Source organism: Neofelis nebulosa, chromosome 1 (assembly GCF_028018385.1).
Source record: "Neofelis nebulosa isolate mNeoNeb1 chromosome 1, mNeoNeb1.pri, whole genome shotgun sequence".
NCBI lineage: Eukaryota > Metazoa > Chordata > Mammalia > Carnivora > Felidae > Neofelis > Neofelis nebulosa.
Window position 1 is genome coordinate 133,365,329 of NC_080782.1, and position 26,390 is coordinate 133,391,718.

Here is a 26,390-nt window from a genome sequence, read left to right on the forward strand (position 1 = left end):
GGGTGGGAGGGAGGGGAGGGTGGGTGATGGGTATTGAGGAGGGCACCTTTTGGGATGAGCACTGGGTGTTGTATGGAAACCAATTTGACAACAAATTTCATATATTGAAGAAAAAAAAAGATTCCCTCTTGCAAAGCTATTTACTAGTGCAATGATATATTTTATATTTGGCATATAGGGTTCTGTCAGACTATTTGATTCTATTCAATAAATGTAAATGGAAATTAGAAAGTTTCTTACTAGGGTGGGGAAAAAGAAAAGGCAGGAAAATTAAAACCAGTAAGTCACAGAAAGTTTTCCTATGATGAACCTTAACACTTGCTTGTGTCCATTTTATACTATTCAATGTTTTGGCTAACCTCACTGACATTGCTTCTTGGTGATTTGCGATATATTGACTCCTTTTCTAAGGGAAGGAAGATAACAATCTCTAACAAAAAAGATATCCAGTCTCCAGGTGCAAAAAACTCTCACTCAGAAATGTAGTGACCCTTTGAAACTATTCATTTTACGAAGTCATTAACAAGGCATTTTCCCTCAAGATAGCCGAGATCAGCAAATGAACAATGAATGGTGTGTATATTGTACATTCTGATCCTTTGCAGACGAAGTCAGGAAGTGACAAACATGTTCTAGTCCTCATATCCAACTCATTGAAGATTCCTGATAAACCAGGAAAAGCCAATGCTCTTCCCTCCAAATGGAAAAGTTATATGGTATATGAAACAAATGAAGTTTTGAAATATTTTAGCTAATAATTTAACACAAGATAAGGTGGCATTTTAATATCTATTAAAAGAGATAGAGGGGTGCCTGGGTGGCTCAGTTGGTTGAGTGTCTGGCTTTGGCTCAGGTCACGATCTCACCACTGGTGAGTTCGAGCCCCACATCGGGCTCACTGCTTGTCAGCCCATCAGCAGAGCCCGCTTCGGATCCTCATCCCCCTCCTCTGCCCCTCAGCCACTTGTGCTCTCATAAAAATAAACAAATATTTTTAAAAATAAGATAAAAGAGACACAGAAAAAGATAAATCTTAGGAATGGCAATAACAAAAATGGTCCAGATTCTTTTGGCAAAGGCCAAAAACTCTGCTCTTCCATTTGTCCTGCACTGAACAGAGGGGAGTCAAGGACTTGATTGCAGGTAACAGTAATTCCCTAGGTCACTTTTCCTGCTGATTACTCCATTGCCACCTAAAAAAATCTTAATTAGTTCATCTACTCATGAAGTCATCCTGAAAAACATACAGTCAAGTAGAGGGAATGGGCATAACACTATTGGAAGTATATTAATGTGCTTTTATCTTTTGCATGGTCTTTTACATATCATTCTTTTGTCCTTTTCCTTAGAAGCATAGTTTTCCCTGGGGTTTGGGGAAGAATAAGAATATTCGAGCAGAAACGGAAAGGAAAGAAAAAGTTGATACTCAGCTTTTGTCACCGAATCTACAGAAAAGCAAGCCTTGACATTTCAGCATTGTAAAGAAAGAAAGGATTTTCTAAATTCTTTTAAGCTGTCATTAATATTGCATGAGCTGGATCTGAAGGGCTTAATAACTGAATTTTGCCATAAGCCTGAAATACAGGGAACTCAGGATCAGGGCTACATCAGAGGTGGGAAGGCAGGGGGAAAAGGGAAACCAGAAGAACTGAGCATTAGCCTCAATGACACTAATTCCCAAAGAGATTAAGACAAAAAAGTTTAAATACAGTTAATTGGCAACTTTGTTCCTCCTCCCTCTTTAAACTGCTCCCCCATACTTATTCATTTCAGTGGAGGGTCATGAAGAATATTATATTAGTTATAGACCGCTATAAAGCTACAAATTATTTGCACACCTGAGTTCCAGGACATGTAAATTCACTGTGTCCCTTGTACAGGAGCCAGTGAGCGGGGAGATCAATCTCTGTTTGGCTCGCCAGGAACTCACAACTATGTCCTGAGCCTCAACAGATCTCTGAGTGTTGGGATAGAACAGATGTGCCTGTCTCTGTATTCCAGAGGATTCAATGCAGACTCAAACTCATTTAATCCTTCTATCTTTGAAAGCTTTTAGGACCTTTGACACTGGGGGTCAGTCCCACTCAAGCCCAACCTTAATTTTTATATGAAAACACGTGGACGTTCAGCTCTATGATGGGAACCACTCCAAACCACCTTGCTGCTAGCTCACTCCAAAATGATACTCCAGTTCCACTTCATCTCTGCCTGTTACTAAGGTTTCTACACCACTTTCAGCTGCTCAGCATCACTGTCTTACTTCCTACTTCAGAGTTTCTCGCCTACTTTGTTGCCTCATACTCACTGGGGAAGTCACAGGAGACCGAGACAAATGGACTGCCCAATAACTAGGACCCAGCTCAGGAATTGGGCGATGGAAGGTCAGGGATCGGGCAGTCACCCTGGGAGCTCTGGGAGAGGAAGTGAAGACGTAGCCTGGGAAACCAGGAGGACCACACCATCCCTGGTGTCACGTGAGGGACTGGATCCCGGCCAGTCCTGCTTTGTTTTATATCTCCCTTGGCAAGTTCTACAATACCATTTCAGAGAATTCAAGAACAAATAGCTAACTTCAACCCATAGTCAGGTTTTTGAAGAAGTGACCAACAGATTACCAAGTAATTTTAATTACACCTCCTTTGTCTCACTTAGTGGTTGTTTTCATCCTGTGGAGAATACAGTTAAAGTTGAGGTAAGTCCTAGCCTTGCTGCTTTTATTTTTAAGCTTATTCATTATTTTGAGAGAGAGACAGACAGACAGACAGATATACAGAGAGACAGAGAGAACAGGCATGTACATGAGCAGGGGAGGGGCAGAGAGAGAAAGAGAGAGAGAATCCCAAGCAGGCCCCACATTGTCAGCACAGAGCCTGACTCGGAGCTTGATCCCAACTGTGAAATCATGACTTGAACCAAAATCAAATGTCAGACACTTAACCAACTGAGCCACCCATGTGCCCCCTATCCTTTCTGCTTTAATACTCTTTCCATCCAGGCAATTATCTTTCTTTCCTAGATCTTGCTTGTTTAAAACCTTACATCTTGGTATATATTCCTTTGCACTGTTGTTAGGAAAGTGTGGATTTGTTAGTATTTGGAGTGTTTAAAAAATATTTTTATGTTTATTTTATTTTTGAGAGAGAGAGACAGACAGAGGACGAGCAGGGGGAGGGGCAGGGAGAGAGGGAGACACAGGATCCAAAGCACCCTCCAGGCTCTGAGCTGTCAGCACAGAACCCGACAAGGGGCTCAAACTCACCAACCGTGAGATTATGACCTGAGCCAAAGTTGGTGCTCAACCGACTGAGCCATCCAGGCGCCCCAGTGTTTTGAGTGTTAAAGACCAGTGATTTAATGGCCAAATGGAGCATTAGCAAGTGGTGGGAGAGGGTTACCTTGTTTGGCATGGTTGCTCATTACACTTGCGAATCTGTGGCACAGGCTTGGTTAGGTATTTGCATTTCTTGTTGTCCACAATGCTGATGTTTTTGTTCATGATTTTTGTGCAAGACACTGTTGTCTTCCTTTCTCCTGAAAAGAGCAAACAAACATAAAGAAATGAGAGGCCTTTATGTAAATGGGCTTAGGAGGTATGCATAGGCTGGTTGTAATTTTCAGATTTGTAAAGGAATTTTAAGTTATATCAATGAAGATATAATTTAAAATTTACATGCAAATACATCTCTAGGCTTAAAGAAGATAAATGGTAAGGTTTTCCTCACTAGAAATTAAATGGCAAGTTTTACATTCCCAAGGGATTGTGGCAGCATAAGTTGATAAAACATTAATTAAGGATTTGCTGGTAAGGACTATGCTATCTTTTAGCATTAAGTGGTGGAAAGCTGTAATTTGCAAAAATCCTGTATACTTTCATGGAAGCACATAAACACACGTGTGTATTTTATCATTTGGCTCTGTACCACCTGTGCTCTGCAGTAAATTATGGAAAGCAGGCTTTTCTGTACATTTTTAGTATAACTCACACCTTTATTCTTATTGTCTCTGATAAAAGTGTTTTAGCGCAATGAGGAATTCTAGAAATATTCGTTCCCTATTCAGTGTGATGTTCTCTAAGAAAAGCTATGGTACTCCTGCTATTTTTCACCAGATTTCAGAAAAATGGCTTCTCTACTTTCTCTGTTATGATAAAGTCTGATTAGAGTAGGTTGAAATGACCACTAGTATGGTATTTCTTGTTCTTTGAGACCGATAAGAACACTTACTTGACAACATTTTCGTTATTTCATCTGGTACCTGAAAAGCCTAGTAAATATATGCTAATTCTGTTTCTCTATAAAAGTCTAAATATCTACATAAGATTTAATAACCTAATTTAACTTATTGTTTGACATTATAAAGTAATTACATCTACTAACAATTTTAAGGCCAGATGGGTCATAAAGGATTAAGAAAATAATCTCAAGTCTTCTGGGTCTCTACTGAAAGGCCATTAGTTAGGGTCCCGTGACTGTCATGCAATGGGTAATTAGGAAACTCAGAGCATTCATGACAGTCATGCCAAATACGACAGGCTGGGCTGGTGGCACAGAGGTCACTCTGTGATTTAACTGACAGACAGGGAAGGCTGGCATCAAGAAAGAAGAAAAGAAGGAATGTAGACAGAGAGCTACTTTGAGTAATTTTTAGTATCTTTTGCTTTGACCTGAATGGGGGATGGGGAGGAGCAACAAGGTGGCCCAGTAGAAGGCAAAGAACAGTTGTTGGGCTTGAGGATCTTCCCTTCACCTGCCTCTCAACAACACTGAGCATAGTCCCATGACAATTTGTAGTATACAAAAAGGATTCTCTCTCCACCCCCGTATGTGTGTGTATGTGTGTATTAACTAACAATTATATCTGTGATTATTGCATATCATGTTATTGAAATCATTTAGGTCTTCAGTTTTATTTTCTAGTACAAGTAGCACAATGTTGACCAAACTATTCCCGGTCTGGAGAATTCCGGTGCAATACAGCTTATTCTATGGGAGCTCCATATAGACAACATAGTGCCAGGCATGTAAAAGGCCCTTTCCCAGCTTGGCAAATAGAACGTGAGCTCAACTGCAGAGTCCAGGCTAAGGACTTTATGGTCAGCTGCCTACTTGAATGAACATCTCTGCCTCAGAAGTCCTGGCCCTGACCTGTGTACCTCACATGTTCAGGCAAGCTGATGCCAACTGGTAGAATAAAAGACAACATTTTATGCTGGAGGTAAATGCTTAGGGGCTGTCCAGGCTATTCCCAGGTAGGCCAAGAAGGGTGGAGTGCGACATTACATGTAATCACAGAAGTGTTCAGTACCACCAACTTCAATTTTCAAATAAATTGCTAGAAAAGCAGAAATGGCTTATGTTCGTTTTTTTGCAGAAAAAAAAAACTGGCCTCAGAAGGTAGGAGTTACCTAAGTGTAAATAATCGGGACACAGAGTTCTGGGTAACTTCTTCCTAGTTTCCCATGTTCCAGGTGCACCTTTATGACCTGATGCACAATTAAATAGATATTATGCAAGTTCTGTATAATGCGAACATATGTAAGTAACACTTTCTACATTATGATGGTGCCCACTTAAAAGCAGGATTAAAATACACGTTCCTTTCATCAAATATAAATGTTAGTTTTAAAATCGAATTTAAGGCCTTCAAATTCCTAAGACGCTATTTTGCAGAATAGATGTGGTTGCCTAAACTAATTTAAAGAGTGGCTTTCTGCCAAATACAACACACACACACACACAAATGACTAGCAGACGGTATCCAGAAAGCTTTTGTGAACATGTATGTAGTCATGCAGTAAATAACTCAGGGCTAATTACACTGCATTTCTTTCCTTTCCTCAGGAAATGCATAACTTTAGTTATACTACCCCAGAGCTCACATATGAAGCTATTGAAAAAAAATGTTTCGAGGACAAGTGTTGATATGTCAAAAGAGACATAGGTTTCTATCTCATTTCAGGGAGCACCTTGGTGTTCAAGGAAAATGGAAAGGCATGTGATGATGAATTGGGACTTTTCCATCTACACTGGAGCAAGGAAGCTCACATCATACGTTTTTTGGCAGAGAGGATAGACTTGGCCCTACTTTTAAAAAATTTCATTGAACAAAAACAATAGAATCAGGGGGAAGAAATCTATTGCTCAGCTACAGGCACACTATGCCTATGAAAATACAACTAGATCTTCAAGCCATATGGAAATGTTATTGTTTGACTTTTTTCTTTTATATATTTTTATGTTCCAGCCAACACAGGAAATTTCCATTCTAGCATCTAATAGCAGTATTTACAATGCATCCCGTACTGTGGAACCTAGGGACGGACCCAAAGTGATGAAGTAACTGGCTTTCCGCCTGAGCCATGAGTAGCTGGAAGCTGTTGACAGTGTATTACTTGCTTTACGGCAATTAACTTCACCTCTAGGTCATTCCTGTTAAATCGGTTTTGGGGAAATCAGTTTTGATGCCTTGAATACAATTATGAATACAAGAAGATGACCATTAAGCAATTGGTCTCATTGCCAAATTCGGGCAAAACCTGAAAATGAAGGGTGATTTTTATTTACTGACTCTGTTCTCTGAAGACACTTAACAAAGACTAGATACATGTGCCTTCTTTTCCAGTCTCAGATACAAGCTGATCTTCTTTCTATGCTCTATATTTAACCCCATGAAATGGATATTTTTAATAAAACTATATTCTATCCACATAGATCACATTTCTAGAACTGGCACCATAAATGTGGAAACACGTTCTTGGGAATGTGTTCAGTGCTTCAGTATATGTAGGTGAAATTCTATCTTATTAGATGTTCCAAACTTTTTTTTTTTAACATTTATTTATTTTTGAGACAGAGAGAGATGGAGAATGAATGCGGGAGGATCAGAGAGAGAGGGAGACACAGAATCCGAAACAGCCTCCAGGCTCTGAGCTGTCAGCACAGAGCCTGACACGGGCCTCGAACTCATGAGCAGTGAGATCATGACCGAAGCTGAAGTCAGACACTTAGCCGACCAAGCTACCCAGGAGCCCCTGTTCCAAACTTTTAAATAAAACTGTGGACCTCTACAAGACAGAGATTATATATAGTCATTGGTCTTTATAATTTTCTCTCAAATTATCTATTTTCTATTGAACTCACAATGACCAGCAAGCAAGTAACCCAAAATTAAATATATTTTCATAAGGATGAAGGGCTCTTCTCTGAGCACTCCTTAGAAATATGTAAAATGCAGGGGTTTCTTTAGGCATACAATTGCTAACTTGGTCAACTTCCAAAATTGTGCATTCCATTTGATTCTTCGTCATTTTTTGACATTTCTGTAAAAATTTTCCCTCAGGGCTTGGGCTTAATATTAAAATGACTATTTCATCTTTTTTTTAATGAAAATATTTTTATTTTGTATTGTTTTCAACACCCAATATATAATCCAAAGTGAACTTATCATTTCCATGCACATAAGTAGTTTAATGGGATCCCATAACTTCCAAGATAAATTTAACTTGAGTCCTAGCATAACACTCAAGGACTTTCATGCACTAGCTTCTTTCTATAAAAAGTAGAAAATGGTCAAATTACTTCCCACTCCTTGATCCTCGTATTTTACACCCCAGAAATAAACATTCTCACAAACCTGAGTGCCTTTGCACCTAGGCATAGCCCTGGAAAGTTTTTTACATCTTCCCATATCACTTTGTGTAGTGATTTTACTATTATCTGGCCCCTACTAAATGAACAGTGAATTCTTTAAAAGAAGAAAGCACTCATCATTGGACCACTTAGCAATACTGACTCCACATTCAGTATTGGTAAAGGAATCAATGAGTGCTATATCAGCATGTAAGTCAAGACCAAAGTACTTTCTGTGCTAAGAGGTTCATCTCAAGACTTCCTAAAATGGTGAAAAGTCATTGGCAAACCACATGAGAAACTGTGGGGCACAGTTACCTATGGCAATTTCAGTCAATGAATTATAACGTAGGTATCAAAATTCAAGTTGATAAAAAGTTTACATTAATATAAAATGTTCTTATTAAAGAAACTGGAATACAAAACTGTGTTAAATAATATTCAAGTAAAATAATGAAGAGAATAAAAAATATATTTTGGTGCATTTTCGTCAACTAATAACATTTACTGTGGTGCATGCAATGTGCCTTTAAGATGGAAAAATGGAAACAAACTGTACCAGTGCAAAGGTATGGGTATTCTATTCGGAGACGTCTCATCAACTTGGACCCGGAGGCTTGGATCCTCCTCAGAATCTGTTCACGCACAAGGAAAGCTGTGTCTGAAGGATCTCATGATACAAGGCCAACAATGAGAGTTGTCAGCTGGTAGGGCTTGGACTATGTGAAGAATGTGGTATTTGACCTACTTTGTTCCCTTCAAATTGTATCTCTTTAGACTTCCTAAAAGCATGTTTAACTATTTATTTATTTCAAAAGGGATAATGGAATTCTGGAGTCCTTATTCTAGGTTTTATATCATTAATTCATCCACTAGCTCAAAATAAACTCTAGAGTAATACAGTTATTGTATCCAGTATTTGGAATGCTAATTCCACATACCCCCTCAGATATTAAGAAATGATACACCTCTAATGCCTCTGAACTCCAAGAGTACTTAAAACAGGCCTTTTATGTCAAAAAGAACTTGATCCAGTAAACCTTACATCTGAGGTGCCAAAATAAATTTAAAACAGTCCTTCAAAGAGTTTTTAGATGTTTTAGAACACCAATGCAAAGTAAACATTTATTTCCCAAATACATTTTAAGCTGTTTGAAAATAAAAGGCCCCCATTTTAGTGGCCAATGCAAAAATACAAAATGATACACCTTTCCAAATTTTTCTAGAACTATCATTAGAATGGGAAAAGACAAGGGGCGCCTGGGTGGCTCAGTCGGTTGGGCGTACGACTTTGGCCCAGGTCATGATCTCAGTTAGTGGGTTTGAGCCCCGTATCAGGCTCTGTGCTGACAGCTCAGAGCCTGGAGCCTGCTTCAGATCCTGTCTCTCTCTCTCTCTCTCTCTCTCTCTCTCTGCCCCTCCCCCACTCACACTAGGTCTCCATCTCTCAAAAAATGAATAAACATTAAAAAAAATAAAAAAGAATTTGAAAAGATGATGTCAAAAAGCATACATGTTACTGTGTTAGAAAATTTTTCTTGAGATCATCAACATCCATTTGACATTTAAAAATATTCCTTCTAAAGGCTTTTTATATCTTGTAATAACGAGTATTAATAAAACTATATTGCACGGTGAATTAACTTTAATTTGGGTTTTCAGTCTAAAACAGTTTTGAGACGCTGACATAAAAGATCATTACAATAAAAATTTAGCTACCTGATAGTAGGGACCTTTCAAAAATTTCTTTTCCCCCCGTATTGCTGGCAATCTAACGCCTTACAACAGAATCCAAAAAATAACATGTCAAACATTGAAATTTTATACAGCTCTGTGATATTTTATTTGCTCTTGCTTAATATAGTCCTGCGGAGTAAAATAGTGCTATTATTCGTCTTTGCTGTTGAAGATAAATTTTGCATGAATCTGTTTCCAATGTTCTGTGCTTTGAACTGACTCTCCTTTAATTCATGAATATGCTGAAAGATTACAGAGCTCTTTCTGGCTATAAAATGGACAATACGAAGTTCGAAAAGATACGATTCCTGAACTCCTGTCCATCCACTTTATTTATGAACTGCAAAGGAAAATAATACCAAAAGCCCAGAAATATCTTGGCATTGAAAGTAATATTTACCCTATTAACATAGAGATAATTGAAAACTGTTGAATGAACACAGTGGAACAGATTTGAGAGAGAAGGTCTGTGCGAGCGCAAATCATATAAAGACTGGGTATAATTAGGACTTATTTTACAAAATAAAAACAAAAACATATCTAATTTCCCATTGAACAGATTCAGTAAAACATCTCTTTGAATCAAAACAAAACTTATATGATCTCTAAGGGACCTGACCTATTTTGTGAAAAGAAATGACATTAAGCCTTTTGAGCTGCTCTTGAAGAAAATATGATGTGAGGAGGAGAGAAGATTTGAGTTTAGGAGTCCTGGATTCTAACTTGAACTCTATTCCCACAGGGCATGTGGCCTTGGGAAGTCCCTTAATCTCTACACATTTAAATTTTCTCATATTGATAATTAATAAGTTATGTTTAAGAATATCTAGACGTAGCAAATCTCTATTCCTTAAGGTTTGGCAATTGGCAAAACACAATCTAGATTGTAATGAATGTGATTTTGGGGAAAAAAAAATTTAACCACCCCTCCCCCGTAAACTTGTTTATTCAAAATGAGGATTGACAAATTCTGTATGTTTACTTCTAATGTAGCTCCTATTTGGTTGCAATTGCAGAAGAAAGAAAGAAAATGAGGAAAACGAAATTTACTGGGCAAACATTTTTCTGTTTAGAGTTTCAAATACAAACAGATTTTAATGAATGCCTTTCAGGGGTCTAACAAGAACTATCAACCCTGTCATCACTCTACTGCCCTGCAGCTCACCATTGGATGGGGGCGGGTCTTCCTTATCTGAGTTGTATTAAAGAGAAAATTCTAACTGTACAGATTTTCATTGCAAATGTATTTGTTTCTAATTTTGCTTCTGGTTTTTATTTGGGTAGAGGATATAAAGCAGAACCCCCTAATTGTAATGGGCCCTGGCATCACTAAAGAATGGGTGGAACAGAGGAACAGGACTTTGCGTGTTTATGGGAGCACTAGCAAGAGAAGACAGGGGGGCAGAGGATCCCAAGTCACTTGGCGATAATGGGGTCCCTGGAGAAACATGGCCAATGAAAACTTCACTGTGGCAAGGATGACTGGTAGCATTTTTTATAATTGCTAGAGCAATTTGACATCCTTTTCCTGTAATTACTCTATATCCTCAGGAGCAAAGTATGTCCTGTGTCTTCTCCTTCTCTTGTCCCCCATGTTGCCTTTGCTCTGGCTACCTGAGAGGGCCAGTGTACTAGCAGTTGGCTGGGAACCCAAAGGCTCCGAGCTCTCTGGCAGGAATCCTCTTCCCCATCCTCTGTACCTCTACATGTTCTTGCCACCTTTTCCCCCTCTCTTCTGAGGGTACTGTTTGTTGTACTTCCAGCTGGGTGGCCATTTTCTTACTTAGGTCCCACACCTTTGGACGGAGAGGTGGCATGGCTGTCCAAGCTCTTCACTGCTATGACCAGACCATCTTCCCTTTCTTCTTTTTAAACCTACACCTTTGGATCAGACTCTGTGACACATTTTCCTTGCTGCTGCATCAACTCCTAGGTCACTCCCTCTCTCTAAGATTTTGTCTTCTAGGTGATTGTGATATTTGCTAACACTGCCCCTGGCACTATTTTTGTGTTTACAGTATTCATTTGAATGGATCCCTACCCAGAGATCTTGCCTTTCACATTACTCAAGCCACCAATTTTCATCATTCTGTTATTACCAAAACTATAACCCCTCTATAACCTAACCTCTATTTTCTGTCACCATCTCCTGTACTTCCAGTCCTTCTTGAGTACCCCAAGTCTAAAAGTTCTTTAGCCCCACTGAGCTGTGTCGTCTGTCAGTCCTACCACCTTTCTACTGTCTTTCAATCCCCTCATACCTTTACCTTCCTCCTTATACAACTAAATTCCACGGTCAACCATTTTCAACTCCTTGCATTCAACCTTGGGACCATGTTCTCTCATTTTATTATACTCACCTGGCAATTTCCAAACTTACTCACAAGTGTATCTAAATGCTGTACACAGCTGGAGGGCAACATATTATTATGATGACTGGAGTCAAACTAAATTCATGACCGTTAACTTCAAGTGAACCATGAAAGCTATTGAAAAATCAAAATACACATGGGGCGCCTGGGTGGCGCAGTCGGTTGGGCGTCCGACTTCAGCCAGGTCACGATCTCGCGGTCCGTGAGTTCGAGCCCCGCGTCAGGCTCTGGGCCGATGGCTCGGAGCCTGGAGCCTGTTTCCGATTCTGTGTCTCCCTCTCTCTCTGCCCCTCCCCCGTTCATGCTCTGTCTCTCTCTGTCCCAAAAATAAATAAAAAACGTTGGAAAAATTAAAAAAAAAAAAAAAAAGAAAAATCAAAATACACGGACCCAATTCATTCATTCTCTCATTGTCTTAAGTGACCATTTCACATCACTCTTCAAAATTCTAATATCTTCTGTTCCACCTTCATGCTCAGCAAGATGCTCTTTAAGGATAAGTTCGTGACACCTGTTGCTGCTCAGATACTGTCCTTTCTCCTGTTATGAGGGATGTGCTGTCCATATTTCTAGGTAGAGTCAACTACTCCCTCTATCCAATCTTGCCTACTCAAGGATATCACAACAGCATTTTTTTTTGCTCTCTCCTTTGCATCACTAGTTTTTTGTCCTATTCTAGAAAATGCACATTGGCAAACAATCATATATAGGCTCCCTTATTAAAAACAACAACAAACTCTTTGACTCACAGTCCCCTCCAGCTATTGCCACATTTCTGTTTTCTTCTTTCAGCAAGATTTCCTGAGTTACTTTGAGTCTTTTCTCCAGTTCACACCATGATTATTTTCTTTTGAATCCACTCTATTTAATCTTTTGACTCAACTATTTCATTAAAATTATTTTTGTCAGGATCATCATTGGACTCTACATTTCAAATATAATAAATATATTTAAATAAAATAAATATATTTGAAAATATAATAATAAATATATTTAAATAAAGTAAATACATCTAAAAATATAATAAATATATTTGAATATAATAGTCAACTTTCAGTCTACAGTATTTTTGACCTGTTAGTTTTTGATAGAGTTGATCATTCTATCCCTCTTGTAACACTTTCTCACTTACTTTACATGAAAGCACTCTCTTCTGCCTGCTTCTTCTCCTATGATGGTGGTTACTCATTTTAACCTGCTTTGCTGCTTCCTTCTCTCTCTGAAGTCTAAAGAGTAGAGTGCCCCAAGACTCAATCCTTTAGCAGTGTCTCTCTCTCTTCACTCACTCCTTAGGTCACTTGAGCCTCAGCATTTTAGAATACCTACCATATATTTTCTATCTCTAGTCTGATCTTCTCTCCCGGCCACCCAACTTACATATCTTACTTGATGTCACACTTAGATGTCCCATAGGGATCTCACACTTCTGTTGGAAATCAAACTCTTTCTTAATCCTGCTATTGCACAGGCTTTCCTAGGTAAGTTGATGGTGACTTTGTCCTGCCAGTTGCTTGGTCAAACCCATCACAGTCATCCTTGACATCTTTCTTTCTCTCACACTCCACATCTAGCCTTTCAACAGATTCTATTGATTCTACTTTAAAAAATATACAGAACCTGGGGCGCCTGGGTGGCGCAGTCGGTTAAGCTTCCGACTTCAGCCAGGTCACGATCTCGCGGTCCATGAGTTCGAGCCCCGCGTCAGGCTCTGGGCCGATGGCTCAGAGCCTGGAGCCTGCTTCCGATTCTGTGTCTCCCTCTCTCTCTGCCCCTCCCCCGTTCATGCTCTGTCTCTCTCTGTCCCAAAAATAAATAAAAAACGTTGAAAAAAAAATTTAATTAAAAAAAAAAATATACAGAACCTGACCACTTCCTCCTATGTCTACTGCTACCACTGTGGCCAAACTACTATCATCTCTTTCTTAGATTATTGCCATAACTTTCTGGTTGATCCACTTCTCCTCTTTTCTTTAATTCCATCTATTCTCAACTCAGACATAGAAAAACCTTTTTAAACCATAAACCAGAATAAGCCACTTCTCTATTCAAATCCTCTAACGGCACATAACATCACTCAGTAAAGGAGAACCATGCTAGCATTCTTGCTATTCCTGGAGCATTCCAGCTCTACTCCCACCTCAGAACCTTTGCCTGGAACCCATTCCCACCGGACACCCCACCAGACACCCTCTTGTGCCCATCCATAGTCACTACAGATTTTTAAATCAGTGTGGTCTCTTCACTGAGGCCTTCTCAGACTATTTTCTGCACCTACCCCCTCCCAACTCCCAACCCGTATTTATTTTTCTCTCTTGCTTAATTTTCATCGAGTGTATTCTTCACATTTTGAAACTATATTACTTCTTTGTATTGTATATTTTCCTTTTCCTTTTCCCCCAAACCTTCTCCCCCACATGCTAGTCTGGTTTGTACCTTTGCCTGCTCCTGCCACAGCACACTTAGGCTATGTATATCAACAGTTTCTTTGCCTAGAAAACAAAACTGATATTCCACTTGTCTATATTTTGGTATAATTGAATAGAATATTTCCTTTTAGCCTTCAAAAGAAGCTCTTACTAAAGAACTATAGAAAATGTGTTATGAGGTACAAAGCACAACGGAAATACTATGCTGCTCATGACCTGAGATCTTGCCTTGGCCTAACGGGCTCTGAGAGTGACAATCTGTTGAATCTCTGGGAATCAAGGATCTCATTAGTAGGATTAAGTGATTTGCCAGGCTCACATTTTAGGCCGAGGTAATTTTGGGCTTTTGCCTCCTTAAGTTCTACTATGAAAAAATAATTTAAAACCTGTGAGTGAAGTTTCGGGATACATCCGTATTTTATAGAAAATAGTGACATATACTTTTGAAAAATCGGAAGAAAGCAGTGGGGGGAATGAAATGATGTCCTCCATGTGCTCCGTCTAGTCACCCTAAGTATGCAGACGGCAAAGAAGCAAGCTTGAGGCTGCTCCTTCACAGCACCCTTATATTTATTGCGGGTCTACAATTCTCATGGGTAGAGGTACTCCAGAATTTGAAGCTGTTAAGATTCTAGAAAATTAAAAAGTAAATACAGAAAGTAACTATAAAAGCATGATGCATGATGGGACAGCTTGTGTGGGGTCTAGGGCAACCCTGCAAGCAAATGCATTAATATTTACGCAAAGCAATACAATGAATCACTGTAAATGGCCTTTTTTCAATTCACGTCCAATTGTGCCACAGAAGAGTTCGGCTTTTAGGGGCCAAATGTGTCACAAAAACCTTTCAGGTTCCATTCCTTTATGGAGCTTGGAATTTCAGAGAAGGGTTTGCAGAGCTGTCTTAATACTCAGTGAGTAATCAGAAAACAACTACAGTTTTGGTAAGATAAATATTGGAAAATCCTTCACCTCCTCCACACGTGGCATCACAATCTTCCCAGCTTGTGTGCGTCCACATGAAAAGGGGTTCGGGTACTTTTGAGCTCTGATTCTCTGGAAGAGGGTCCAACGGGATAGTATATTCATAGTGAAGACCATAATTTTGGTCTTGAAATAGCAGCACCTATAATATATGAGAGTGATCAAGGCAGATGGGTTAAAGGAGAGCACAGACAATGTGAAGTCTAATACCAAGGATACTGATATCTTAAAACACTTATTACATGGTGTGCATGCTCTTTTTACATGCAGAATTGTGACATTATTACTGAAATCATCGAAGTGTCATACTTCTGAAAAGACTGGTGTTACACGTTTACCTCTGAGCTAAAGACAACATGAAAAACGGCCCACTTAATGAGGTCAGAGATACCAGATCATTTTTTTTAATGATCTATGAATGGACTAGACAGTTTCCCAAATTATGATACATGTAGAAGATGAAGTTAGTGGAGGGGATGGGGCTATCTGTCCTACCTAACTTCAAGAGATAAGCCACAATCTAATGTCAAACGTAGACCTTCCACTCATATAAAACAGAAAGATGGACAGAAAGTCCCTGTGTCACTGGTAGAGGAAGAGGATAGAAGACTTTGGGAATCACTTCACCCCAGAAGGGATAGAGAACGTCTAAATTAACTAGAGAACAACAATATTTTTCCATGTTGCTTAAAGTTAACTTCCAATTTTGGCAAGATTACTGATTTTCCATTTGCAGCAAAGATCATTTCATTTGAAAAGAAATTTATGTTAAAATGAACTCTTTAATAAATATTAACTTACTAATGGTACAGTTAGGTACACGTATGTAAACAGTGCAACAAACCAAGAAAAATGCATGAGGATAACTGCACACTGGGCCACACTGGACTAGCACATAAGCAGAGACCATGTCTGTTTTGCTCCTCCCTGGTGCCCAGTGCCAAGATTAGAATGACATCATCTTGGGCAATCATGTCTATTTTAAATGAAAGAGGGGTGCCTGGGTGGTTGAGTAGGTTAAGCATCTGACTCTTGATCTCAGCTTGGGTCATGATCTCATGGTTTGTGAGATTGAGCCCCACATCGGGCTCTATGCTGACTGTGTGGATCCTGCTTGGGATTCTCTCTCTCCCCCTCTCTCTCTCTCTGCCTCTCCCTCCATCTCTCTAAGTAAGTAAATAAATAAACTTAAAAAAATAAAAACTTTTAAAAAATAAAAAATAAAATAAAATAAATGAAAGAAAAATGCCTGAAGTATATTCATTTTAAATCAAAGAATGAATGAGAATATATGTTCCTTTAGAAGTACATTTACACAAAATATGTCAACCCCATGGAACATATTACTTCTTTGAATCTGAGAATCTATAAAATGCAATATCATGCATAAAACATTATCTAAAATTTATATTTTGTTAAATTATTAAATAACTTTGTTGGATATTAAACCTCTATCAAGGGAGTTGTAATGACAGGTAATTTACAGTTAACACTCAATGGGAAAAAAAATTACATGAGCCCAGGGTTAATTTTCTTTGCTTTTTTTCCCTCAATATTCTGCTCAATATATCAACAGAAATGCTAAGATATATTTTAATATATGGATCTGGGAACTAACATACTGGAATTATAAATCAGTTGTATCAATAATAAAAATAATAGTTTTTAAATTCACGTACACATAACGTGTGTTCACAGTGTTGATTTTGGCATTAAATATCGCATTTGATGTTGCCAGCTATAAGTGACTTGGGGCTAAATGAGTTAAGAGAGAGAGAGATAGAGATTGACTTATCTTGTTTATGGACATAACCAGACTATTACATAGTTTTTAAAGGGATAAAAGGAACATAAATTACAGCTATTTGCCAACTTCTTTAATTTAATGAAAACATGTCTCTTTTTCTTTAAAAAACTACCTTTTCATTGATAGAACTTTAGATTGTCCTTGAATATCTAATGCCATTTAAAATAAAGACATTGGCTACAAAATCATTAGCTCGCTCTTAAACCATCTGAGTTTGGCAGTGTATCTCTGCAAGAAGGAAAGTGTGACCGCGTTACAGTTGAGGGGCACATTTTGAAGCATGGCAGCAGAAGGTATTGCCTTTCAAAATTCAGTACCGGCTTTCAATCTGTAATACTCATTAAAGAAAAATATCTTAGAAGTGCAGTTTCCCTTGGATTACTGAATAAATCCAGGTCACATAGATGCCTTCTTTTAGACATAGTTCACTGACTTTAATTATGCTTCATGCTTCCAGGAAAAACCTTGGTAATTACCAGGCAGATTAAGGATTCTGCAGCAAGGAAACTCCTCTGCCCAACACTGAGATCTCACAGACCGTTTTAAGATTTTGAATTAGAGACTTAATAAAGAGCACCGGTCTTGTTCCATAAAAAATGTAGGTTACATTCATATAAGGCAGGTTACCCGGTGGCATTTTCTGCAACCCAGGCATTAAAAATTGGTTTGTTGTTGATAATGTTGTTATTATAAGTGACCCAATCATGGAAAGAGCCAGATATTGGTCATACAGTGTTTGGTTAAGTCACTTTTTTTTTCTTTCTCCAGATGGCATAGGGCACAGAGTGGAGTTTCCAATTCAAATTAAATAACAGGATCCAAAGAAACTGTGAGGAGATGAAGAACATAATGATTGAAAGTATATGTATACTTATGATCCCATGCTGTCTGGTGTGAAGAACTTACATCTAAGCTTTATATCAGGAGAGACTGATTAACACCTGGTTTATTCATAGCTGAATGACTTACGGTGAGACGCTGTGCCCATTACTTAACCTATTTCATACTAAGTTTATTTTTTAATCTGTGAAATGGAACAGTAATAATACATATCACTCAGTTTTACTGTAAGAATTAAATGCTTTAATGAATGCAAAGCCCTTTGGAACAGTGTCTGACTCAGGGCTCAGTGAGTGGTATGTATGATCATTACTATTAAGATCTGGAGCAGAAGGTCCCCATGCATCTCACTTGGCTCCCTTCCTTCCTGTTGGTAAGGTCTACGATTTCAGTTCCATGAAACACTGTTATCTGAAATGTGGTCACTGGACCAGCAGCAGTGACATCATCTGGGAGCTGGTCAGAAACGCAGAGCTCATGTCCCACCCCAGATGAAACGCATCAGAATGGGCATTTGAACAAGAACCCCAGGTGATCTGCAGGAACATTAAAGCAGAAAAAGCAAACGGGCTGATATGTGATTTGAACCTCTGGCTCCTAGACCAGCAACACAGATGTCTCCAATTGAAGACAAATTCAAAACTTGAATTGTGTGCCGATATTAAGTAATGTGGCACACTACACTCCAAATAAACAGTCAGTTGATCGTGTTTTAGAGTTGTTTTTATGTGTGGACTTAAGGAGGTGTTGAAATGTCTGAATTTCAGACTTTGCCACTAAGATGGAGAACATGCCAGCCGTGCAGTGAGTGCTTGGCTACCAAGCCATTACCAGTGACTGCAAAGATCAAGGTCAAAAGGGGCATGTGAACCGGCCACCAGCTGGGACACAGAGCCCCAGCGTTCTGCTCCCTTCACTTCATACTCGGTCCTGCCTCATACTGAGTCTTTTACTACATGGTAGTAAGAAACACTCAAATTTTCCTAATTCTTTACAGGAATCAATTCACCTATAAGAGAACAGAAGAGGGTGATTGGAAGCACTGTTAGACATGTTTACCAAATCTTTTCCCAGGGAGGATATCATTTTATCAAAGGCATTTTATATAGATTCAGAAAATGCCCATTCCATTGATGCTTGAAATGCTGTGATTGGCCACACTATAACACTGTCTTTACAGACATCCACTCTGGTTAGCGATTCACTAAGATGCTGTTAGTAAACTTCCTCTTTTAGAAAAAATAGGCTCCTTCTTGCCTGATGATTTGCTTCTACTTTGAGTCCGTGAATTCCCTAAAACATCTTGCTCTTCCCCCAGTAATTTCTGGCTTTGACATCATGATTTAGAATACATTAAAATGAAAACCTAAAAACCCACCTCTTAGATAATTTTGAATGTCTACCTGACAATTCGACCTTGGAAAAAAGATAAGACAAGGTATATTGGGAAAGCCCTTTGCCATAGGAATCTGATTATGCAATGTCATCAGTTTGTCCCCTCATACCAGGAGGTGTAGAGGTGATGTGGTAGGACCTTTGGCGGACATCTTCTCCCAGAGGCCTCGTCTTACATAATGAACAGTAGTGCCCGCTAAGTTGAATGCTCCCGAGTGTTCAATCTTCCAGTCACTATTAATAGACTGCTTTCCAGTGTCTCGTAGAGCTATAAAGAGGTTCAAAAATATTATGACAGTTGAACATGTCCTTATTTTGTTTCAAATGATTTTTTTTAATTGAAACTTCCAGACTCTTCCACATAATTGAATTCTCTAGGAGACATGTATGTGAAGGTTAATTGAAGGCTTTTATGTCATAGTTCTATGAAAATGTTTTGATAAGGTAAGCCAATAAATCTTCCTAAATATTGTTTAAGCTAATCTTCATGGATTGAATATTTGACCATCTCCAAGTTTTTTATATTATAAATAATGCTCAGATAAATGTACCGTATAATGTGTATATCTGAATATTTGTCTCAGACAGAATCCCAGATTTGGAATTACAGACCCAAATACGTTAAACATTTAAAGACTGTGAAAAATATTTTTAAATTGATTTTCACAAATGTTGCATCAATTTAGGCTTCTGTAACAGTGACCAAGAGTACCCAGCTTCAAATACCTCATGGAAGAACCTTTTTCTTGTATAATATTTCATCATGACTGAACAGTTATCAGCTATCAGCTATAAAGTAGGAAATGCTCAAAACTTCTGGGACCTCCCCAAATTAACAATTATAAATATGTTATCTGCCTTTATTGAACTTCTAATCTAACTGGAATTCGCTGGAACTCGTGTGGGACGAATGAAGAAAACCTGTCTGAAAGATATCATTTCCTGAGGATGTTAACCAGGGGAAAAGAGAAGCAGAGAAAGAACATTCCGGACCTAGAGAGCTACACATGGGAAATCCTTAAAGGTCACAGCTTGGTGAGAATCAGGGAGCAAGTATGCAGGACACCAGATGCGCTGAAGGGGATCACAGGAGGAGGCTGGAGAGGTAAGGAATCGCCGGACCTTACAGGCCTTGTTCATGTTTTAAGAGTTTTTTTCCTAAGAAAAAATACAAAGCTATAGAAGTTTGTGAACAATGTTGTATAGAAATGGACCGATATGGAGCAAATTTGGATGGGGAAGACAGTATATAACATTAACACAGTAGCCCAACTGAAAGTAATGGTAGCTTGGATTCATGTATTGGAGAAGAATACCAAGGGGCATTTAGAAGTGAAACTGATAATATGTGATGATGACTTGGTTGTCATGGGTGATAGGAAGTATGAGGTATGATGCAACGCTTTTAGGATGAGAAAACAGGTGGGTTATGACAACAAATAATGAGATGGGAAAGACAAGCAAAAGAACATGTGTGAGGAGAAATACCAGGAGTTAAATTATGAACAAGGTAGATTTTAAAAAAATCTCTTGTTTAGTTGCTATTGGGGTTAAAGGTATTTTTCATTTGCTTATGAGTCATTTGCATTTGCATTTAAAAATTTTAATTAACAAAACAAATTATTAATTCTCTATTAAGGCTTTTCTGGTCCACTGAGGGATTTTTCTGGTGCTAATATTTCCATTTTATAAGTGATGTATCAACAAAATTTTCAAAATTTTACCTTATCAATATTAATTTCTACCAAATAATAAGATTATTATGTACTATCCATAAAGTACGCTTTAGATAAATCTGAAAATATATATGCTTGATATTTTATGAAAAATATGTAAGTATTCACTTTTACCTTGAATTTTAAATTTGAGAGGGAAATAATGGTGACAGAAAACTCTTACCACTTTGCAAACAGCTATTACCATCTACAAATGGATATACTTCAGATAATGCTAAACTGATTTAAAAAATGATTTTGCCTAAAAGATAAAATATTTCCTTATATTTCTCTAAAATCTATTAAATATTTTAAGAAATCTTTTTGGCCTAGATTGGTAACTGTGGTCCGTATAATTCCATATTGTTCCTGTATTTCAACATATACTCAGGACATAATTATAAAGAAACATTTCCTGAAAATCTCTAATAAAAATGCCTTTAAAAACCTTCTGGGGGTGGCTATAGTATAATGTTTAGACTCAACTGACATTTCTGGAATTCTGCATTCCCCTCAAAATGGCACGCACAGGTACCTGAAAATCCACATAATTTATAAGCTTAATAGCAACCTCATATGAAGAATTAACACTCTGTGTATGTGATGTTTCTTATTTTATGTTTTTGTTTTTAATTCATTAGCTTTAAAATGGGTTTTTAGAAAACCTGTTTCTGGCCGTACCTTAACAAATGGAAGTGTACTAACTCTCCCACTTTAAACAATGAGAAAACTAAAAATATATGAAACAACTCTTTTCAGACACTGGACAATGTCAAGAGAGAACCGAGGTCCCTAAGAGAAGGAGAACAAATGAGATCTCTAAAATTGTTTGACTTTCTGCCTGAAGATTTTTACTAGACAAACCACAGGGAAGGGGAACTGAAGAAAAGCACAGATAAAAACGGCTTCAGTGAGATGACGACACAGAGAATGGAGTTCAAATTGGCTAAGGCATCTGGAATCTGTTTTATGGAGTACTGGAGAAGAGGGAGCTACACAGAGTCAAGCTCCAAAAATCTGCTGAGGTGTTCCTTTGAGCCTGTGGCTAAATACCAAGGTGTAAATAAGTGTGGTGAGATTCCTCAAGGCTGGGAAAAAGCAACTACATAGGGCCTGGAAACTATACAGCTCCTGGATCTCATGTAGGGTTGGAAGACATACGAGTTCTATTCATTCAGAGTGGGTAGATCTTACTGAACACACAGAGACTTCAGTGGAGCACTTAGAAAATGTGCACTTTAGAAATAAGGCTGGACTAGTCCCAGAATAAAGGCCTCTCTGGACCCACCCTAACAAAGCCTTTACAAAAGCTACAAGAAGTTAAGCTGATGTGAAATTAAATTGAGTGGGCAGCAAAATAAAACTCAACACTCAATAAAAAACAACAGCCATTCGGAACTGTCACATTAACAGTGTCCAGCATCCAACCAAAAAATTACTAGATATGTGAAGTCAGAAAATGTGACCCAGAATCAGGGGGAAAAAATCTGTTAATAAAATGAGACCCAGAGAGATGATGAAACCAGCAGACCAAGACTTAAAAAAAAACCCAACCCATGTTCAGTATGCACAAGAATTTAAAGAAAAATCTGTAATATTAAAGAGAAAAATGGAAACTTTAAGAACATAAGCAAATCAAATTTCTCACAATAGAAACACAAAATCTCTGAAACAATAAATTCACTAAATGGGCTTAAGAGCAGATTAGACCTTGAAAAATAATCCAGTACACTTGAAGAGCAGCTGATAGATTAGAAACTAATTGGAATTCAAAGAGAAAAGTAAAGGCTGAAAAAATGAAGAGACTCACAGGAAATGTGATAAACTCACATTGGTATAATTAGCATCCCAGAGAATAGGTTGTAGGCAGAAAAATTATTTGAAGACATAATGCACCAATTTTTTCTATATTTGATGAACACCATAAACTTACTGTACTATTCAGTACAAGGGAACCCAAGCATGATAAGCACAAAGAAAGCCATACCAAGGCATATCATAATCAAACTGCTGGAATCCAATGATGTGAAGAATAATCTTAAAAATGGCCAGAGAGGAAAAAGGCACATTATATATAAGGAAAAAGGATTACAAACTTTCTGGATATACTATCAGAACTAATACAAACCAGAAGACAATGAAACATTACCTTTAAAGTGAAAAAAGAAAATAAAAAAAAAGGAAAACCAAACAAAATATAGAATTCTATATCCAGTGAAAATATCCTTCAGAAAGGAAAAAAAAATACACTCTCAAAAAAACAACATTTGATAATTTTTCTGCCAGCAGAGTTGCTCTGCAAGAAATGAAAAAGCACAGGGGTACCCGGGTGGCTCAGTTGGGTGAGCATCTGACTCTTGATTTCAGGTCATGATCTTACGGTTCATGAGATCAAGCCCTGCATCAGGCTCTGCTCTATCAGTGCAGAGCCTGCTTGGGATTCTCTGTCTCTCTCTCAAAGTAAATAAATAAACATTAAGAAAAAAAAATGTAAAAGGATAGATGTTCTTCAAGTAGAAAGGACATGGTTCCAGGTGGAAATGGGTGTCTATGTGAAGGCCTGAAGAATGTTGGCACCAGTAAATGCATAAAAATACTTAAGTAAGCTTTTTCATTAATCAGTTCTTTATAGGATGATTGGCTTTAAGGCAAAAATGATTACATCTGTTTTGGTGATTAAAGCATATGTAGAAATAAAGCGATTAGATGGAATGTAGATATAAAATGCATAATAGCAAAAAGGAGGAGAAGCAGGTAAAGGGAAGCACACTGTTTTAAGGAACTTTTATTATATGTAAAATGGTATAATATAATTTGAAAAGAGAGTGTAAGAAGTTAAAAAATGCATTTTGTAAATCCTAAAGTGACCATTAAAGATATAAAACAAGAGTTATATGTAGCTAATAAGCAAATAAAAGAGATTAAGTGTAAGGCTAAAAAATAGAAGACAGAGAAATAGGGAAAAAGGAATAAGAAGGCATGGAAAACACAGAAAATAATTCACTATGCCCATAATTATATTATATTTAAATGCATTAAGGATATTGGTGAAAAGAGAGAGACTGTCAGGCCAGAAGGGGAAAAGAAGACCCCACTCTATTCAGTTCAGAAAAATAGGTAGATTAAAACTAAATGGATAGGGAAACTTAAGCATGAGACACTAATCATAAAAAAATATATACTGACTATATTAATACCAGACAGCATGGACTTCAGGGATTTCCAGAGATGAAAAAGGGATTTTTTAAAATGTCACTTAAGGGGCCCCTGGGAGGCTCAGTCGGTTAAGCGTCCGACTTCAGCTCAGGTCACGATCTCGTCATCCGTGAGTTTGAGCCCCGCGTCTGGCTCTGGCTGATGGCTCAGAGCCTGGAGCCTGCTTCAGATTCTGTGTCTCCCTCTCTCTCTGCCCTCCCCCGTTCATGCTCTGTCTCTCTCTGTCTCAAAAATAAATAAACGTTAAAAAAATTTTTTTAAATGTCATTTAAATTTAACTTACTTCAAATGCAAAATTCTAAATGCCATTAAAAATATATTAAGGAAACGATACAATCCTAAGTGTACAACAGAAAAAGCATCAAAATGCATGAAGCTGGGAGCCTGGGTGGCTCAGTCAGTTAAGCGTCTGACTTCAGCACAGGTCATGATCTCACAATCCATGAGTTCGAGCCCCGTGTCAGGCTCTGTGCTGACGCTCAGAGCCTGGAGCCTGCTTTAGGTTCTGTGTCTCCCTCTCTCTCTGTCCCTCCCCTGCTCATTCTCTGTCCCTCTCTATCTCAAAAATAAATAAAAACATTTAAAAAAATTTTTTTAAAATGCATGAAGAAGGGGCACCGGATTATCTCAGTCACTACAGCGTGAGACTCTTGATCTTGGGGTTGTAAGTTCGAGCCCCATGTTGTGTATAGGGATTACTTAAAAATAAAAATAAAAAAAATCTTAAAATAAAATGCATGAAGCAAAACTGACCTAATTGAATGGAGATACAGACAAATCCACAATTTCAGTCAGAGATTTCAATAGTTCTCTTTTCCTAATTTATAAAGCAAAAAGAAAATAAACAAGAATATAGAAAATATAAACCAAATGGAGCTAAGTGATGCTTAGAGAAGAGTCAGCAACTGCAGAATATAATTTTTTAAAGTATAAATGGAACATTAACCAACATAGGCCATGGGTCATTGAAACAAGACTCAACTGAAATCAAACTCAATGTATTTTCTTACCACACAGATTTAAACTAGAAACCAGTAACAAAATACCTATTAAAAACCTTACAAATATTTGGAAATTAAATCGCACATTTACAAATAACCCATGGGTCAGTCAAATCAGAAAATTACAATGGTAATTTGAAAGTATTTTTAACTAAAATTACAGTATCTATAAATTGTGATATGAAGCTAAAGCAGTGTTTAGATAGATAAACTGTCATAACAGCAAAGAATAAAGGAGTGAAATCAATTATCTGAGTTTCCACCTTAAAATATATAAGAAAGAGCAACAACAAAGGCAATCAATGACACCAAAACTTGGTTATTTTTTTTTTTTTTTTAATTTTTTTTTTATTTTTTATTTTTGGGACAGAGAGAGACAGAGCATGAACGGGGGAGGGGCAGAGAGAGAGGGAGACACAGAATCGGAAACAGGCTCCAGGCTCCGAGCCATCAGCCCAGAGCTCCAGGCTCCGAGCCATCAGCCCAGAGCCTGACGCGGGGCTCGAACTCACGGACCGCGAGATCGTGACCTGGCTGAAGTCGGACGCTTAACCGACTGCGCCACCCAGGCGCCCCAAAACTTGGTTATTTTAAAAGATCAAACAAAGACACTGCATTAAAATAGGAAAATATAACAACAACAAAAAAAAAGCTTTAGGACAATAAATTTGAGAAGGAAAAGAAATGGGTTAATTCTTTGTAGACACCAATTACCAAATCTGACTCAAGAAAAAAGCCACCTGGATATATATATGGTACACACACATACACTGAAGAAATTAAGTTGGGCTTTAAAAACCTTTCCACAGGGGCGCCTGGGTGGCGCAGTCGGTTAAGCGTCCGACATCAGCCAGGTCACGATCTCGCGGTCCGTGAGTTCGAGCCCCGCGTCAGGCTCTGGGCTGATGGCTCGGAGCCTGGAGCCTGTTTCCGATTCTGTGTCTCCCTCTCTCTCTGCCCCTCCCCCGTTCATGCTCTGTCTCTCTCTGTCCCAAAAATAAAAATAAAAAACGTTGAAAAAAAAAAAAAAAAAAAACCTTTCCACAAAGAAAATACCAACATTCAAACATTTAAGAAAAAATACTACCAATTTTAAACAAAATAGAAAATAGAAGAGGAGGGGCTCCTTCCTAAAAATAATTTTTCCTGAGATAGATAACAAATATAGGGGCACCTGGGTGGCTCAGTCGGTGAAGTGTCTGATTTTGGCTTGGGTCATGATATTGTTGTTTTGAATTCAAGCCCCGCATCTGGCTCTGTGCTGAGAGC

The 26,390-nt window shown here is 38.1% G+C and overlaps 1 protein-coding gene across 2 annotated transcripts in view; it reads right to left on the reverse strand.

The window, feature by feature from the left end:
* The window catches only part of ADAMTS19 (ADAM metallopeptidase with thrombospondin type 1 motif 19), a 241,310-nt gene that overhangs the window by 32,598 nt on the left and 182,322 nt on the right, over positions 1-26,390 (reverse strand). For both annotated transcript variants that reach the window (XM_058737110.1, XM_058737119.1), the window contains 3 exons: positions 19,300-19,457; positions 15,136-15,289; positions 3,396-3,531 (listed from right to left, as the gene is read on the reverse strand). In XM_058737110.1, the coding sequence (XP_058593093.1) occupies positions 3,396-3,531; positions 15,136-15,289; positions 19,300-19,457 (448 nt within the window). The remainder of the gene's footprint in view (positions 1-3,395; positions 3,532-15,135; positions 15,290-19,299; positions 19,458-26,390) is intronic.